Here is an 18,708-nt window from a genome sequence, read left to right on the forward strand (position 1 = left end):
AAATATTTTACCCCACTGTTTATTCACCCAAATCACATAAGAGCACCCTGCTGTACAAAGCCAATTTGTCTTGTTTATGTGGCGCCAGACGAACCACCTGTTTCCTAACTATTAGTTGCCAGGAGCAGGGGGTGATGTTTGCCTAGCACTATCACACCAAGAAAACCTCTTCAACGGGGCCTCTCGGCAAGCAGCGAACACCACCGGAGCACTACTGTACCGTACTTTATCGCTTTCAGACCTTGGCTTGTCTAAGCTTGCAGGGTTCTCACTAGGATTTTTTCACAGCGTAGGGGTCAGGTATAGAAGGGCAACTTTCTGCGGCGCGAGTCACGCACCGAGTCCCCAAAACATGGGCCTGATAAATAGTGATATTCTCCCCCCCAAAATTTTGTAACTCATATTAACCACTTAAGACACTATTTATTGTTTATTGGGGGACAGATTTTGTTTTCCCTCTGTTATAGCTTCATTCTTAAGTTATATCTTCATTTTTTTTAAAGATTAATGAAGCTTCTGCCCCCAAAAACCACCCCTACACTGGTTGAAACACAGTGTAGGGGGCTAAATCACAGCGTAGGGGGTCAAAATCACAGCGTAGGGGGCCCCTACGCTCAAACAGCCTGGTGAGAACTATGGCTTGGCTTAACTGGAACACAACCCTACGTCGTGCCCTTGTGTAAGTGCAATTGCAGGGCACACATCCGCTCGGGAGGAAATCCTCGCCTACCAGGCTAGCAAAATACGAGTGGCGTGATTACACACCATTTCTTGGCAGGGTATAAATGCCAGCCTGGGAAGTGTCTGGGCCCAGCCAGTTACTTGAGATGTTTGAGGCATGCTAAGGCCCCGGTTGACCTACTGCGCAATAGAATCCCGCAATTAATGGCTGATATGGGCGCTGGGTTAGGTCGGGGAGTGGATACAATTGATCCAGCTGGCGGCTAAGTACTCTCGCACCAATCAAAGGCTCACGCTGAAGGACCAGCTGCCCGAAATGTCCGACGCTACAAAAACAAACAGGACAAAATGCTTTCCCTTCATGGCAACAAGGCACCAGACGAAGGTCTCCCGGGTAACCTCTGACCCCGCCGACCTCTGGCGTGTTTCACAGTGCCATTGAGACAGTTGTCAACATCCTCCTCTGGGCCGCTAACCACATCAAATACAGGCTTGACCGCCCCCTACCAACACACTGCTGTGTACCTAGTGTGGTCCTTTCATGTTGACCTCTGATAGCTGACTTCCCCACACCTGTTCAGCGGACCACAAGGGGCCAGTAATAAACTCCATGACCTTAATCCTTTTGAGAGCTTTAATTGCCACTAACAAGCCAGACACGAAAATAGAAGCTCTCCGTCACCCCCAAAACCAACAGCAACCATGAATTTTTAATGACGCAATCTAACATTTCTGCTCTAACAGAACTAATGAATTTGCTTTCAGAGGGGTTTATTGTCATGCCAGGATACCCACCAGAGATGATAAATGGGTTAGTCCAAGGTAACACCATGGATCAGCTCTCTACCCAATGTTATCTGAAGAATGTGTTTTACCAGCTCATGACATCACTCCCGACTGACACAAACCAGCCGGTGGTTTCACACACCAACCTAGAACCTTCCCTCCCCTGAAAAATCAGTGACATATCGTCAGTTAATCCGTGGTGGCGGGCTTGAGAACACTTTGTTGGAACATCTGCCATTGTTTGATCAATGATGCAGGCTTGTTGAGAGGTATCGGCCCATACAAACGGGCAGGGTTAAATCAACAGGGAGAGTGTGGCAGGCATGCAGATGACTACTGATCCCTGACAATCTCCCACGCAAACCTGCACAGCCCCTAAACCTTCCGTCCCTTCCACGTCCGGTGTAATTCGGCCAACCTCGGTCGTCAGATGCCTCCTAATTTTATTGATTATCATTTCGCGATTCCCCCGGGAGGTGGTAAAAGCCACAGGTTCGTCTAGAGCCATAATTGGAAGGGAGTTGTCGACTGATCCCCCCCCCCCTCTGATCAATATGGCGCAATCAATTTCAGAACATTGATTGCCCGCAGGGTTGATATACCAGGAGAAACATGGGGAGACCTGTCAGTCTTTTCCCAAAGCGTGGTATGTTTGGGGAAAACAAAACCGGCCCCTTGTAACCGGGTTCAACTGGTATGGGATTTCACCCCTAACCACCTCCAATGTCACAGCCCTTCCTGTTTTCCTGTGAACTGCTGGCCCGAAACGCTGGGAGAACATACTTGAAGACAAGCTGGCTTTACAGAAATACTCATTTCCATCATGCTCCATTAGCCAGGCTTAAAGCCAGAACCCAATCCCTCGTGCCCGCCTGACATTTACGGCGGAAGGGTCACAAGCAAAACACCTGTACACCTAAAACCAATCTCTTTAATATTTCATAACCAACACAAAAGGAGTCATGGAGAAGTGTCGGAGAATTCCTGTTTCAGAAAACAGGGTCAGGGTAACGGACACCAATGTTTTTCCCCTGCATTCAGGCCACGTTTACTGTGAAAGTTGTCTCAGTTACCTGGTAATGGGGCGGCGGTGACTCCTCATGCGTGGCATTAGATAATACATACGGAGACTGGAGCTGGAACAGTCTTGGGCAGCAGCAGGGAGTTAAAACCATTGGTGAGAAAGCCTATTAGCCCTCGTTCATGCAGCAAGCCATTGATTTCCCATCATGGGCCTGGGAACTGTTGCTTCGTCCCTCCCCAATTCAATCCCCATATTATTGAATTATGGAAATGACTCCAGGACAAATGAATTCGGGGCTAATAATTGAGCATACCTATGTCAGACGGGAGGAACAGACTGTGAAAGACATCTAAGGTGACAGGGTTGGGGAAATAAATATTCAGTGCTTGACCTCAGAAAGACATCACCTTGAAGGTAAGCTGACACCACAGGAGGTATTTAGGGCACAAAATTTACCTCTCCCTTCAACATGGCTCCCGCGCTAACTACCATATCCTGCTACCATTCTCCCACCTTGGGTGGTTAATGTCAAAGCATACGGCCAGACGCATTAAACAAATAAGGCAAATATTTCACGATCAATTATTACACCGTACAACCTGGCCAATTTGTATACCGCCGGCCGCGGTAGGTCCTTTGGTGGGGGCAAGAACGGTAGATAAATCGACAAATGGATTTGGGGAGAACAGAACCCCAACACTTGTTCCGAGGAGGTTGATTACAACGTGCGTCACGACTGACTTTTGTCCAGGTAATTTTACACAAAGGACGTGGCCCTTTAGTGTTAACAATGCCGGCTGCCCCAGTGGCTCGCAGGCACACCAAACAAAAGGTCCCTCTCAGGGGTCACCCTCAGGCTGGGGCAAACATGTCCACATCGACCACAAATGCGACAAGAAAATCTCACCGTTTAGCGGCGGGTAGGGATGCAGGTTAAACAGGCTGAAGGTCATGTCTGGGAGGAAGAAGCTGCCGTTGTGCCCTGCCATGGCCGTCCTCCCATCGGCGTGTGGCCCTCGTATCACAATGAACCGCGCAACTTTTCACCCGCATATATCAACTTTGATTGCTCGACCAACAAATAGAGGTTTAATGGGACCTGTCGACTGCCGGAGGTTACTGGACGGGGTCACTTGACTTGTGGGGGAGCCGGGCCCATTGTTGGCACAGCAAATATCACCTAGGTGCCGGCTACACCAGGGGCACAAATCTCAAATAATCCCTCATCCCGCTTGCCAAGCCACCTCCTTTGTTGATTTTCGGTAAGGCTTGGAATAACAACGAGAACCCACAGAAACCCCTGGGCCAAGCCCACCCCCGTGGAAAAAGTGGCGCAGCCTATCATAACTCGGCAAAACAAACAGGCAGATGTTTCATTTCCCTGGGGATAATCAACATCAATTGGCACATTACACCAATCACTCTGCATAATGGCTGCACCAATGAAATCATGCCATGATAGAAAGTACTACCCCCGGTATATGTACTGTGCCAGGGAACATTCAATACAATTTTATCTGAAATCTACAATGTGGTGCCCCTGCTTTTCTTGCCAGTTGAACCAGAGATCAGACGGTAAGCTCTCTGTAGCACACAATAGGTATTCTTTATGAAATAAGACATGACGCGTGGCTTGCTTGCGTTGCCGCCCGGAACATTTGCCTTCCATTATACCACGTCTCACATAATCCATTGATCACTCGGCTGTAAGTAGGCATTAAAAGCGATGGCGTAAGGAAGCATCCTTCCCGGGGCAGACGTATCGCGCGCCCCGCAGCGTTTGCAGCGCTGGAAAGATAACGCAAAAACCGAGCCTGCCCCGTGCCATCAATCCGGGCATTATCATAGACATATGATTTATCGTCCATGCAATTTTCCCTGGCTAAATGGAGCTGACCTGCCCTTTCCATGCCTGAAAAATGATTATTAATATTAATAAATGCATGAAGTGCATCAACCGACTCATCTGCTGACACACCATGTACACCGTCAAAGCCGCCACAACCGAACCAATAATCAGGAGAAATTTGCATTACTGGAAGGATAATGACTGCCATAATCGCAGATTGGCACCAGCCAACCTGATCTAATTTATTCCCTGTGGGCATAAAAATCTATTACCGGATTGAAAGCTGGTTAGGCCTAACCTGGAGTACAATGTCGGGGTAACATGCCACTCTAAAAATCCCACCCCTGTGTCGGGCAAAGTGGTAGTGCCATCTTTCCGATCAGTGCTCGCTCCAGTGAAGAATGCTTGGTGGGTTCTGATAACCACATCTAGCCATCCCATCACAACTATAACATCCACCAGGCCAGGGCTCCAGGCTGACCTATTGACAGTTGAAAAGGTTACCCCTGTCTCTCACACGCTGTTCCCTAATTGCCAGATCTAGAGAGGCAGGCCTGGTGATGTGGGATTTTGCGGCCCTGGCCCCTGGTGACATGCCCTCAGCATTTGCTCCCCGCTGTGCCCTGTCAACTGAAGACATCACCTTTTAACAGCAGGGGCCAAGGCAACTTGCCTGGCAGGTGCCGCTGTAGCACGTAGCTTGCACATACAAGCTGCCATTTTTCACATCGTCAAACCCGCTACCTCCCCTTGGACTGTATTTAACCTAATGCGCCTCAATTACTTTCCCTTTCCGACAGGAGGCAGGCACTCAGGTAAATGACGGAGAAGAGATAACGGCGGGGCCTCTCCTCGTTTTAATTCCCCGCTGAGGAACACTTCCTGGTGCTATTGCTTCCACATGACTGCGTCTGCTGGGGCCTTTCCCAATCAAGCTGATGCCCATCACCAAGGTTATAGAACACCACTTGTGGCTATTGCTGGCAGTAAACGTAGTAAATCTTTCCCCTGCCACCCTTACCGACCGGCACTGTTAACAGATTAAGGCCAGGGACTGAATGACATGTCGGAAAGAGCTAAAACGGCAAAAACGTTCCCTGGTAATAGCCAATACAGATTCTGAGAAACACGACTGATTAACCGTGAGGTGACCATGGCTTTTATTGATGTGGAAGTGCCCAGTGTGAGGCATATTTGTGGGGTTGCGCGGCGATCGCTAAGTGCACTTACCCCATGAATACCAACTTGCGTGCCGCTGTTCACCACCTTTTTCGAGCCAGGTCGGGGTCAATACGATAAAAGCTGCTCAGAAGCGCGGAGTGACAAAAACGTCTCTGTTTGTGGCAGCTGTACGGTGCTGTCTCCCTGGACGACCATGGCAGTGGTATGACAGTTAATTAAGGAATGCCAACTTGATCAGCCTTCAAAGGGCATTAGACCTCAACATTTCAAGAAGTCATTTTTGTATTCTATTATATCATAACAAAGCAAAAAGATTCTTTTGTGGTTAGTTGTTTTCATGTTTCTTGATATCTGACGCTGAGCTCACTTTTATTTTTCACATGTGCAATAGTAGTTTTAGTATTCTGTAAGTTAACCACTAACCTTTGGCATAAATTGTACATATCACACATTACAATGCTTTGGGTTTCTACCAATACATGAAATAACACTAGAACAATAGCAAATGAAAGATAACGGGTCACAAAAGTCACCATAAAAGAGGGGATTAAATTCCTCCCAACACATTTTCCGCTGGGTCAATTTCCCAGGATGAACTAAAAAAGAAACAATACCATCGATCGACGCGCACCGCACCATCACTATGTATCATCTGCCCAGCCATCATACCAGAACGCAGCATCACTTCCACAGACCCACAAATCAACCTGGAACGGCGCTCTTTGTGTCCGATATTACCTGCGGCTGACTCGCACAGATAAATCAGGACCGACTAAATGGCTCCAAGACCCTAAAAAGGGAAAGTAACCTTGCTTTATGGAAGGAAAGTCCGACCTGATCGGACACCCTTAAAGTGCTTTTCTGAGATGGGAGTAGATACGTGTGGGCACTTCCCCGGCCCAGGATAATGTTATGCAAATAGCTCTGGGCATGCATTTGGAGAAATACAACGTGAAGCATCCATCTGTTTCCTTTCCTTCCTCTTGCTTATTGACCCAATCGCGAGTAATGACCTCACGCTCCATGGGACGTAACTTGGCAAAAAAAGATGCAAACTTGAACACATACTTATCCCAAAGGGTTAAAGGTAGGGCAAAACTTGCGCAGAAAGCGGTGTCATTAAATCCACTTGAGGGGAGAGATAAATACTGCGTAGGTTAGGTTTGCCAGCCCTTCGAGCGTCAGTAGGATAGAATGCGTCAATTCCTTGTGGGGCATGTGTGGGCTGGGGTGGCAAGTGTAATGGTTATAAACTGTTCCCTTCCTAAACGGCAAATAACACAGTCACGCTTGGGCTCCTGCAATATAAGCAATCCCCTGACTGCAGTTTTACCCGATTCTGCTAGGTGGTGCATCCCGAGAGAAAGTGGGGTGCCACTCTCCGTTGTATCAGCTGCTGGCTAAGCCGATACCTGAGACAATGGCGGCTCACTTGAATGCTCAAGCCCTGTGCGACAAGATGTACTCCAAGACCAATTTGACATTCCAGCAAAGTAATACAGTGACAAAAGCATTTTCCCTGCTTTTGTCCTAGCCTGTTTCCATGTCTATATTCCATACAACATCTCAATATCTGCGATTACAATGTACATGTATTTGGGTATGGCACCACTGTACTATATCTTTTAACACAAATACACCACAAACCCGGTTGATTAGCAATCATTAACCACAGAAAACCTTATCACATTCCTATCGTTTTTCTAAGCTGAAGAGAAAACATGACTAGAGTGACTGAAGTTACACAGGAGGTGAGTTGAACTTAAGACCTTTCTTTTGACTGACAGCACATAGCTCTGCTGCCACTCTCAGCTACACAAACAACACGAGTGTCAAGGTCAGGATCAGTCTATAACAACAATCTCTCACCGGGAAATGGGTCCTGTTTCGACAAATGCTTAATGACTTGTAGACTCGCATACCTTAAATTTAATATTAACGGATAAATCCGTAAGTTGTAACAATGGCACTACACTAAATTACAAACTTATCAAGAAACATGTAAGAGTGATAAGCATGGAACACAGAAATTGTTACAGTCAATTATTCAATGACAGAAAGAAAAACTGCTACCAATTTGGTGAACTCTATAATGTTTATCCGGAACCATGGATACATGAAAGTGTAGTAGCACCACTATCCAAATTTGAAAAGGTGCAGGGTTAACAAGGAAATAGATCGCTTGTGGGAATACACTAGTGACATATGGCCTACATGCAAGCAATCACAGCAGCTGATGAAGTATATTCTTGTGTTGGATCAAAAACATTCGTGACTTTCCCCGAATTGTTCCCAAACACCGGCCGACCAGTTTTGGCTGATGTTTAAGAGCAGTCTGACCAGATTTAGGCTGTGCTTACCTTTCTATAGAAATTGAAATGAATTTGAGTTAAATTTGTGTCAAACTTGACCCCAAACGTGCTAAGAACACTGCTAATTTGCTCCCAAATATAGTCCAAACTTTTCAACCCACTACTGAATATCTTTAACATTTTGAAACATTCCGCTGGCACAGCCGAATAGTAGCCAAATTCGCTGAACACCAGCCGACTTCGCACCAACCTACTCCTAACCATAGTTGGGGGGCATTTGGCTAGAATTCGGGAGGCCAAACTCGTGAATGTGTGACACAGGCTGATCACCCCTCCAAGACTTCTCTAAATGGTTGTGCCTGGCCTCACCTGTGTCGGACGCACCCCCTCCTGCCGGTGACCCAGGAGAGGAGACATGCGTCGGCGCGGCGGTCCCGCGGCTACCAGAACTCCGTGCTGACTCCGTCTCACTGTCGCTACCATCAATCACAATCACCGCCTCAGCCTTCCTCCGAGATGACGAAAGCTGCAACTTCTGCGAAACAAACCACAACGATCGTTATCTAGAGACAGTGTAGACCTGTAGGGATTTACGAAGAACTGTGTGAAAATAGGGAAAAACGTGCTGACTAATACATGTAAGAACAACGATAATATTGATGTTGATCAAACAGGTGAAAATGTTTTGCATTAATTATCAATATTTTCAAGCACATATCAATTCTTATTAAAAAAATGGAATTCACATAGATTATCAAATTATACAATTTTAAAACTACAGTACACCCCCAAATCATCCCCATTATCAATGATTACGAAATATTAGACTTTTTATCTGTAAACGAGAAAATGTTTAGCAGACTAGAGTCCAACGAAAAGCATTGTTATTTACACTAACTTGTATAGACAGGTAGTGATAGACAGGTGGATAATTAGTCTACCAAATGATGTAAATATACATTTGCTAGCTATAAGAATTTCCAATATGTATCAGTTACAATGTATATCTAAAACCATCACACACACACAAGACGCAATGCCTCAACACAGCATATCAGAAGCTGGGATCTGTTAACACATCATAGCGACACAATTATACCACTACATCGGTCAGGATAGCCCATTTACGGATGATAGCCACCAACGCACCCCGAATCTCTTGCATTATTTATAAGCAATCCTTCCGTAAGTCTGCCGCCACACGTTTTGTGCATTCACGATACATCCTCGGCCTAATTCACATTCTTGCAAAGCATTCCCCCAAGCAAGCTGTAGCACGAAAACTATGCAATAAAACATGCGATTCCAATTTACCTTCACTTAGAGAAACCTTGGCTTCAAAATTGCCACATCTACATATAGATGATGCGAGAAATCATGAAATCGAAATTACAGCCATTACATGTTCATTTTCCGATGTCAGAAAGACGTGCAAATGATCTACCTTATTTTCCTAACACGTAAAGCAGAGGACGGCGGTGGAGAATGATAGCCGCGGTGGTCAAGGTTAACACGTCCCAGAATGAGTAATTCTGGTGAGTTGTTGTGACCTATTGATTGCCGGTCCCCCCTTCGTCACACCCGAGTACTTTCACGTCTCACTTCATTTGTTGCCGGCGCATGACTGATTGCCGACACAATAAATTCTTAATGATCTCCCCTATAGCACCACCAGAGCTGGGAAAATGCAACCTCTTTCAATTAGAATACAATTAGCATGCTCTGGGAGATAATCTGTGCTCAATGGTTCTTCACACATTTAGATTCTTATTCACACCTTATCAGTGTCCATGATTTGGGACCCACACAAGAAGTGCCATTGACGGTAACTATCATAAGGGTGCGAAACACTCGCTTTGTCATTTGCATAGGGACTTTCACTATCAAAACAGAAAGACAAAGGAATACGCAGGTCTTTTGTACACTTCTACATCAGCCCAAGGACTTATCTTGCGTGTGCGTACTCATGTGAGAGAACAATAGAGAAACAACGACAAGAACAATACAAGCTGGGATTGAAAATGTGGCCCACAAAGATTTTTTCTTGCCACCTGGAGAATTTTACAGTTAATTTTGACAGGAAAGCGACAGCTCTAGATCTGATAGGCTTAGCCTTTTTATGATCTTCGTGATATTCTCTTTGTAACAGGCCTTTGTGTTAGTCCATTAAAGCATAACTGTCCCAAACTAATACCAGGTGTTCTATTGTTCACTTGCTAGACACAGTAATTAGTGGCACCCTAACCAAAGTATGCACAATATACTCATCAAATCCTTGCAGAAAATGCCAAGTCTATAAAGGATAACAGAATGCATGCTCTGTGTTAATTGAGCACACATATAATTTTCCTCATATACACCTATAATTTATAAGGATGAGAATCATGTACATGTAATAGCTAATAGCTTACAGTAAACAGAAGATGTTGTTTTAGAATCTGGTTATCTCAAGTACAGAAATGCAAAGGAGTTTTTGGAGTTGTGGTGTGAGTGGGTGAACTATGCATACATGCAATTACATATTTGCATGATTGTTAAGAAAACAATACATTTTGTATGCAGATGTATGGTACTTGTAGACCTGTGAAAACATGTCATTGTTAATTTCACAATTGCTTGAGATGTACATGTTGCCTGGAAAACATGTCAGTCTGTGTTTGACAAGTCTAAAACAATTACAGGTATGAAAATTTTGTCTGGAGAAGTTGTACAAGTTGAATAATAGAAGACTAAATTGTGGCATTAAAAATATCGAAGGTCTAATACTACCAGTACTGACATAGAAAAAAATACAGGAACCCTTTCAGAAATATTTGTCCAACAGAATGACCAGTTTGAACTGATGCTGTTACAACAACAAAAAAGAACAGTTTTACCGATACTGTACGAGAATGCATACATTTTGGAAGGCATGTGATATTTCTATTTTCGCCATATACAACTGATTGGTTTTGGCACTACATACTACGGTTAGTTTGAATCTTGATATGATACAATTTTGTACAGCAGCATTTGACCCTGTTTGCGCATTCCGTGGTGTGAATATTGTCCGTTTTGATTTCAATATTGATTATGTTCTGCCTGGCTGGCGACATGGACTACCAGAAATGCAGATTGCAGCCCGACACCGGCCTGATTTCATGCATTATTTATGTGAGATGAATTGAAAAAGCGCTGTGTAATTTGTGGTCTGTTGATTCTCCGTGGTAGCATCACATACAGATGTAAATTGACAAGTAGAAAACCCTTCGATCCAGATCAGTAGGAAATGATTTATAGAAATTACGATATCAAAACTAGCTTGACACGTCCATGTAAAATCGAAACATGCGTAACGTTTCACAAAATCCATGCAACTAAATTTTGACAGCATTCAAATTTCTGTCTATTTCTCAGTCTGGGTACATTTCATTTTACTGCCGGCATTCGTTTTTACTAGAAGATTCCGACTCATCTGTTCCTGTCTGATTCAATTGAGACGGAATACAGTCTAGCGGTGAATCGTCATTAAGGGAAACCCGTTTTCCCAAACTGGGGCAGTGATAATAGCCTATCAACATGTCCCTCTCATATGGCACTGCGCCGGAAGGTCGGCTTAGTTCTTATTAGCCAATTATGGACAGTGAACTTGCCCCTGCAGCAGCTGTAGCGTCCCACCCTAGGGGACTGCCATCCATTCCGCATGTATCACCCTTTGGTGGGTAGGAGATTATGGATGGCGCCAGGCTCCCAAAGGGCAACACACCACACTGTTGATATACTTAGTAGGTGGGAGGGCGACTCCATTTGGTATGCTAGGGGTGTGCGAAAACATTAAAACAGTGCTGTGGAACAAAAACATGCACAAATCTTATCCCATCCCAATCCCTGCCATGCCAAAAGACTGATGTCAAAGTGAGCTGTATGACATATAACCGTATCCAGACTTACACCTGTCCACCCCAATATATTGGTCCAAAAGACGAGCGCAGAAGAGATTAAGCTGTCATTACGGACAATAAAGGAGATAAAAGTTCTGTACCTTTTCACTCTGGAGGGGATTACAAACACTGCTTTCAGGGGGAGGGCCCGTTAGAATCCTAATGATGTCATAGCCCTATGTGGGAAGGGGGCCAGCTGACGTCATGCTAATTTTACTCATCTCCCCGGCAGAGGTCACGCTGTATACATATTCAGGACGTAGATCAAGAGCAAACAAATCTGCAGATTTCTACACAACAGGGGTTTTGGCGAGACGATGACAGTAGATCACAGGGATGGGGATAACATCTCGGCACATTTACAGCTGGGGGAAGTGTTCGGGGCACGCTGACATGACACCCCGGATAAATACAAAGGTGCAGCTGCCATTGTCCGCCCTGCCATGCATATCAACAGACTCCCACACACAAAGAAGATTTGTGGAGGCACGGGCCAAGGGACAATCTGGGCCCTACCCACAGACAGTGGGACCCAGATACCAACAACTACACTGTACCCTCCTCCAGGATACAAGCCGAGGAATTCCTGGCAACATTATGCCGGAAATCTGACCTACAAAAACCACAGGAAGGTTCTTGCCCCTTGTAATACTTATACACACAACAGACAGCCCTCAGGCAGACAGTTAGGTAGGCATATCACGCAAGCCACTGTACGGGTCTGGTCATCTAGTTTATCACACGTAAGTAAACCTGGGATCTAAGCACACTCTCACTACACACCAGCTTCTGTCTAAGATATTGGAAAGAACCAAGTTCTAAAGCACTTACTCTGAGGTCTGTTCTTCTCACAATGCAGGGCTGCTTGGTTTGCTTTAGGGGCCCGGCACACAGCCACACTCCAGGAAGCTTGACTCAAACTGACAATGAAATCACTGGACAAATGCATGCAAAAACCAAGCTGGGAACAAAGGAACACATGGCAGCCCCTGTTGGCTGTAAATAAAACATGCCGCTAATTGTGATGGTAATGTGCATCTGGGTCGGACCACTCCTGAATAGGGGTGCAGCATGATGAAATCCACACTCATCACCTCTCATTTGCAAGTGAGTCAATCTGGTTTAGGTCACCATAAATAGACAAACGCCTAACCTTCTGTCATGTAAAATTTGATTGGTTCTTTGTTACAAGAGCCCACTGTATTCTGACCAGCTGGCAAAAGGGCTATTTCAAAACCATACTAGAAGAATTCTAAATTATTTAACTTCGGCCCAGCATTCTTTGAAGTCAAATCCCTTGTGGGAGAAACAGCAGAGAGGAACATGAAGTCCTGTAATCATTTATGTCACACATGAATGAATGATCCAATTAATAAACCAAGAAGTACAGAGGTCTCTACATGTATATAGCAGTACCTGTTGCGTAGGGCCCACCTGGTGAGGTTACGGGGTCAAAGTTTGGACAAAAGCTCTTTGTGAACAGAGGGGGACACTTTCTATTTCATGCCTTGTGACACAAGTCGTGTTTGTATAGGGCACTGTCCTTTATCTGTGAGGGGTTTCCAATTCCCTAGTAAAGAGTGAAAGCAGGAAAAGTGGCATCTGTACAGGAAGGAGGATTAGCCTAGGCCTGGGGAAATTAATCTTGTGTTTCTGGTTTCAGTCCTAAAAAGCTAGGGTTGGTAGGGATTTCTAAAAGTTTTTTATTTAGATTTTGGTTCAAATGATCCAACAAATAAAGTTTACAATTTGCCCCGGGGCTGTCTCAACTCTCAAGTACCCGTCCACCTGTTTGCTCGTGGACAAATATTTCACAAGAATTATTGAAGAAAAAATTACTTCTGAAAATTCATTAAATGACTTTTCGGGTTCAAAAATTTGATAGCCTTACCAGCAGTTGGCTAGGTTTGGTGGGGTTTTGCTAGGGTCAGTCAGGTGACCAGAAAAAACACAACATTTTTTCCTTGGCCCTAACAGCCTGATATCTTAGGGATACTGAGTTACCGCATAGACATAGTAGACATAGTTCGGAAAAAGGGTCCTAACTTCTACTGTTTAACCAGACTTATTAAACCACACAGTACCTATAACATATAGCATATACTGCAGTATAGATAAACTATTGTGTTGTGTTACTGTATGGCATGATCATGTCATTGTTTGGTATGCACAGAAAAACAGGTGAGTCCACATGCAATCAGTTACACTGTACTGACACTGACAGGTCCCAAACACATTAGCCAATCAATGTCAAGCTTGACAGCAAAAACAAAGGTGTGTAAAGTGGGACTTACGTATTGTTACATAAGAACGCTATCAAGTCCTTCTCTTCCTGCCCCCCACCCCCACCCTGGTACCAAAAGTATGTTAGTTGTCTGCCCCTACATTGTTTCTATTTCTGGGTTCAAACCACTGTCTCGTGCCAAGATACCATCCCTGCAGTTTCTCCCAGGCCTTTGCGAGTGCTGCCAGTGTGGATGTTTAACCCCTCTGACCTACCTTTGATGCCATCTGGGCCCAGTGTTGTTAAATTCTACCCCTGCGTTGCCTGAGCCTCTGACCTCTCATGCGAGGGGCCATGGCAAAAATACGAACGACACAGGCCTTAGGCTACAGACCTAGTGTTTATCTCCGGATGTACCACTCTCGGAGGGAACGGTTACAACACGCAGTCTGACCGATTACAGACAAAACAAATCCTCGTCTCAGAATCTAAAACGAAACAAATGTCCGTGTTGTGTGGGAGGGCGGAAAAGAGAAGGGTCTTGATAGCTGCTAATTATTTCCTTTCTTTCACACACCACAAAGGGAAGTGGTAGTTCCTAGGTTGTGGTGTTCGGGTCGACCCTTTTCCGTGCAGTCTAATTATCCAGTTTGGGTGGATCCCGGCCCACAATGCCCCAGGCACACAGGGAGTCAGTGTGCCTGGCCCCAGCAGGTGCTACTGGCTCCCCAACAAAAACAAATTTCACACCCTGATGGTCTGACCTTTGACCAGCCATGTCCCGGAAGATTAGATGGCCCATTGTGGTGTGGGTGGTACAGTTAGGCATGTTCTACCTGGTATACCGTAAATCACTGTATATTTGCAGTACATGTACTTATTTGCATTTTTGCATTTTATAATTACTGCCAACAAATAATTTGCTTTCTTCCTTCCTTTTGCATCTGCCGAACATGTCCATTTTTCTCAGACTGCGAAATTTTGCTATCGCAAATATAGTGATTTACGGTAAGAGGAGTTACCTATATTAAAATTACTTATGGTAATAAAACATAGGATCACAATGGTAGTACATATGTAACTGTCACTTGTGCTGCAATGCACTATGTGCAATGACAACACAATATAAGATGGCAGACTTAATCCCATTAATCTAAAGGACTTGACTTTTATTAAAATTCTAATATTTTCCCGTATTGTCACTTAGGCCAAGTTGATTTGATTATAAGGATGACATCTGCAAGTGCATGAATTTCTGTTTCAAAAAAAAAAAAACTAGACCATACTCATACTGTAAATTATACAAAGCAGCTGCAAAAGGAGCAACTATATCCAAAGGAAAATAAGAAAATGTGAAGAAATGAAAATGAAGAGTCTATCATTTGCCGTACCATACTAGAGTACTAGTATTTAGTCATTTGTTAAACCTTCATGTCCAAGTAGATTTCACAATGAAGGCTTTACTCTTACAATACTAGTTTTAGCCAGTGAACCATGCCATTCCAACAAGCTCATATACTTTGAATTCTACACATGTACACATGCCCTCCACAGTCTCATGCATATTGGTAAAGCTGCCATCTAATGTAATTATTTCTATGCTACCCCTCATGTGCAATTATTTGGCCTGTCCTTGTGCATTTTCTTACTCCTTTGAGAATCCAGTGCAGGTTCGATTGAAGTAATGTTCGATAAAGTAATAAAACAGGCTTCATGTATTATCAGGAAATTACATTTCGTAAAATTGAGAACACAGACTGACTATATAACACCATGGCCACTATCATGTGTAGGTAGAAAAGAATCGTTATAATTTGATAAAAATCTTGAGCAAAAAATGAAATGAAATGTCTGAAATCTGTCAATACCAAGCAAATACCTTGAAAGGAACAGATAAAAACACATTATTATTTTATAGTTGTTCAGGAAGTTCTTTTCTAATACCTTAATAATATTAAATGCCAGGTAAAAGTTAGGCATGTTGCTGGTACATGTAGTGCCAGTTAGGCAAATGATACACATCCTTATACATACGGTTAGGGAGAAAAGCATGTGATCAACTCCACGGATGTTAGCCTATGCAGTTTTCCATATTCCTGCTAGATGGCTCTTTTAAGCAACTTTCAGAAATGGTCAAAGACTTCAAATTTTCTGAGTCTGAGTTATGCACTAACCACTAGGCCAAAAGGTCCAGACCTGTTGGATTGGGTCAGTTAGTGGTGCTTGAACCCCACTGTTACACTATTCCCCCTTTTCTTTTTAGATTCGTCCTAGAATCTCTGAGTTCGATATCCCTGTGCAGCACACTTTGCAATTACATGTACTCACAGGCCAGTGTGGGAACCACTGAAACAAGAGGTGAGTAGTACAGTCTACCCTGGTTCCCAGGACGTAGGGAATCGAACCCACGCCAGATCCAGGCAGTCGGTTTACTAATGCAATACACTAACCGCTGGGCCAAAAGGTCTTTGGACCCAACAGACTTTGTCAGTTTAAATAGTGGTACACAGTAACACCTGACTCAGCAAGTTGAAGGTAAAACGATTCAGGAGTGTGATAAATTTGGTGTAGAAAGGATACCTCAGTAGGTTGTAGGTTAAAAATTCGCAAGTGTGAGAGGCCGTGCACTCTAGTTATTTTTGGAGGATACAAATATTGCCCCAGAGTCTCAAGTTTAATCCAGACTGACAGCTAAGCTCAACACTTTCAGCTTAAATCAGCAGAGTCAGTCAAACTCTTTGGTCTAACTTTCATTCCCAAGTGATGTGGCTGACACAGGAAATAACTGGAACCACCTGGCAGCTGACTATACTCACCACTCACCACTTCATAATGTTCACTTTAGTCTTTAGCTCAAGACAATTTTATTTCTTGATTCTTAAAGGTATCCAAGGCAGTGCAGCAAAAGGAAAATTATTCTGGACGAGGAAATCTGCCTGATGTTGATACTTACTGCTGCCATTTCTTAGGGCATTTTTACGTTCAATTCAAGCCAGCATCTAGTTGTAGCAAGCATCTAACTAAAAATGAATGGAAACTTGACTTTGAAAATTCAGTTTTATTGCTCTGGAATCACTCTGGGTGACTTTAAATTGTAACTTTCTGCAGGAAATTCACGGAGGGGGTACCTATAGGTGAAATATATTCTTCCCTCGATGTTTGGGACAAAATCTTTCAGACCCACCCCAAAAGCAACAGTGGTTTGTCCCCCAAACCTCCCAGCTGCTCTCCCAATTAGTACACAGTGTAACATCTGCTGAGGAATGCTGGGAGTACACAAAGGACCACTTGAACCAAATGGCAGCAGCAGATGGTTTAACACAATGTCCGTCTTGGTCCTACAGCCTACGCAATGAGATCTTTGGCACAAAAAGTACTTTATATAAACCTCAGGCCTCACGCCACCGCATTTTTCTTAAGCCAACAAACAAGTGGGTTGAAAAGTGTTAAAAAGACTGATACTAGTAGCTCATGTTCTGGCTCTTTGACATTTGTCAAGATAGGAAAGCAAGACTGTCAACTAGTGTCAAGGTATATCTTTTACACCCTTCAAGCCATGAAGTAACATTATGACATGTATTTATTACCTACTTAACCCAAGGACATTATATATAATGTCCTTCCTTAACCCTATTCCTCCCACAGTCGCATTCCAACTTGTTACTTAGCTATAACTCAGCAGTCAAGGGTTAAATCTGAGATACAGGCACCACATCTGCAAGATTTCAAAACCCCTACTTGGACATTTATCAGAATTTAAAACATAGTTCTAAGTTAGCAAAGGGATTCTGTATGTACATATACATGATTATGGATGAAGTTGATTGACCTTTGTGATAACCATTACATGGTCTTGTGTGTGTATTGTGTTTGTGTGTTGTAACATAAATTTCGCGGCAACATTAACACTAAGCTCTAAGCCACTGACAAAAAGTAGTGGATGCTACTTGAAACGTTTGACAGTTTTCAAAACCTTTTCAGCTGCTTGAGTACTTTGTGTATATCACTACCTAGTAATAGATGTCTAACCTTCATCGACATAAGGCTTGGGGTTTGAAGTATCTCTGTATTTGTGGTAACAATGAAAGATAGAACATCAGTGTTCACGGCTGTTAACTGCAAATATCTCAGAATTTACAGGGCTGTAAAGGGCAGTTTACTGGTGTGTAACAGGTGTCCAAACGGCCGTGTATGTGGCGGAAGTGTGCCTGGGACCTGCGGCATGTTTGAACTTCACACAGAGGTGAGAACTGGGACTTCCTTTCAACTGGAACGTCGTGTCGGCCCGGATGCCATCCTTGTCCGGCAGACCTGTTAGCGAAATCGCCTTCGTTCACGGGAGTGTACGTATCAAGCTTAAGCGAGCACGGGAAAAAAGTATGGCGTTGGATTGCACTGACATCGATACTCAAGTAGTACATCTACAACAAAATACATGTACGAAAATCAAGTGTTTTGCTGCATGCCATCTTACAACATGGCCACAAAACCGACTAGAAATTGTTTGTGCCTTTAATCTTCAATTTTCTATGGTGGATTTCCAAAATGATGACAAGGCTTCGGTAGGAAATCTCTGATCTCCAAGCTGACACGTGGTTCACATGACACATGGATGAATTACAGCACAGAAGACACAAAGTATCTCAGTGTGCACTGAGATACTTTGTGTCCAGTGTGCTATGGGTTTGGAACCCAGGCTACACAGAGGCAAGCCAAGCCAGAGCCACACA

General features: G+C 44.0%; 1 protein-coding gene across 8 annotated transcripts in view; it reads right to left on the bottom strand.

The window, feature by feature from the left end:
- The window catches only part of LOC109482097 (genetic suppressor element 1-like), a 30,350-nt gene extending 15,962 nt beyond the window's left edge, over positions 1-14,388 (bottom strand). Inside the window, exons 1-2 of one of the 8 annotated variants that reach the window (XM_019784761.1) lie at positions 14,254-14,388; positions 8,204-8,369 (exon numbers count right to left, since the gene is read on the bottom strand). In XM_019784761.1, the coding sequence (XP_019640320.1) occupies positions 8,204-8,369; positions 14,254-14,265 (178 nt within the window). In that variant the 5' untranslated portion in view covers positions 14,266-14,388. Of the gene's footprint in view, positions 1-3,398; positions 3,583-8,203; positions 8,370-9,278; positions 9,665-12,585; positions 12,821-14,253 lie in introns of those variants that run through there. The other 7 variants (XM_019784765.1, XM_019784766.1, XM_019784768.1 and 4 more) reach the window with 7 other exon arrangements.
- Between the last annotated feature and the right edge of the window lie 4,320 nt (positions 14,389-18,708).

This window comes from Branchiostoma belcheri, unplaced genomic scaffold, assembly GCF_001625305.1.
Source record: "Branchiostoma belcheri isolate BF01 breed outbred unplaced genomic scaffold, Haploidv18h27 scaffold59, whole genome shotgun sequence".
Classification (NCBI taxonomy): domain Eukaryota; kingdom Metazoa; phylum Chordata; class Leptocardii; order Amphioxiformes; family Branchiostomatidae; genus Branchiostoma; species Branchiostoma belcheri.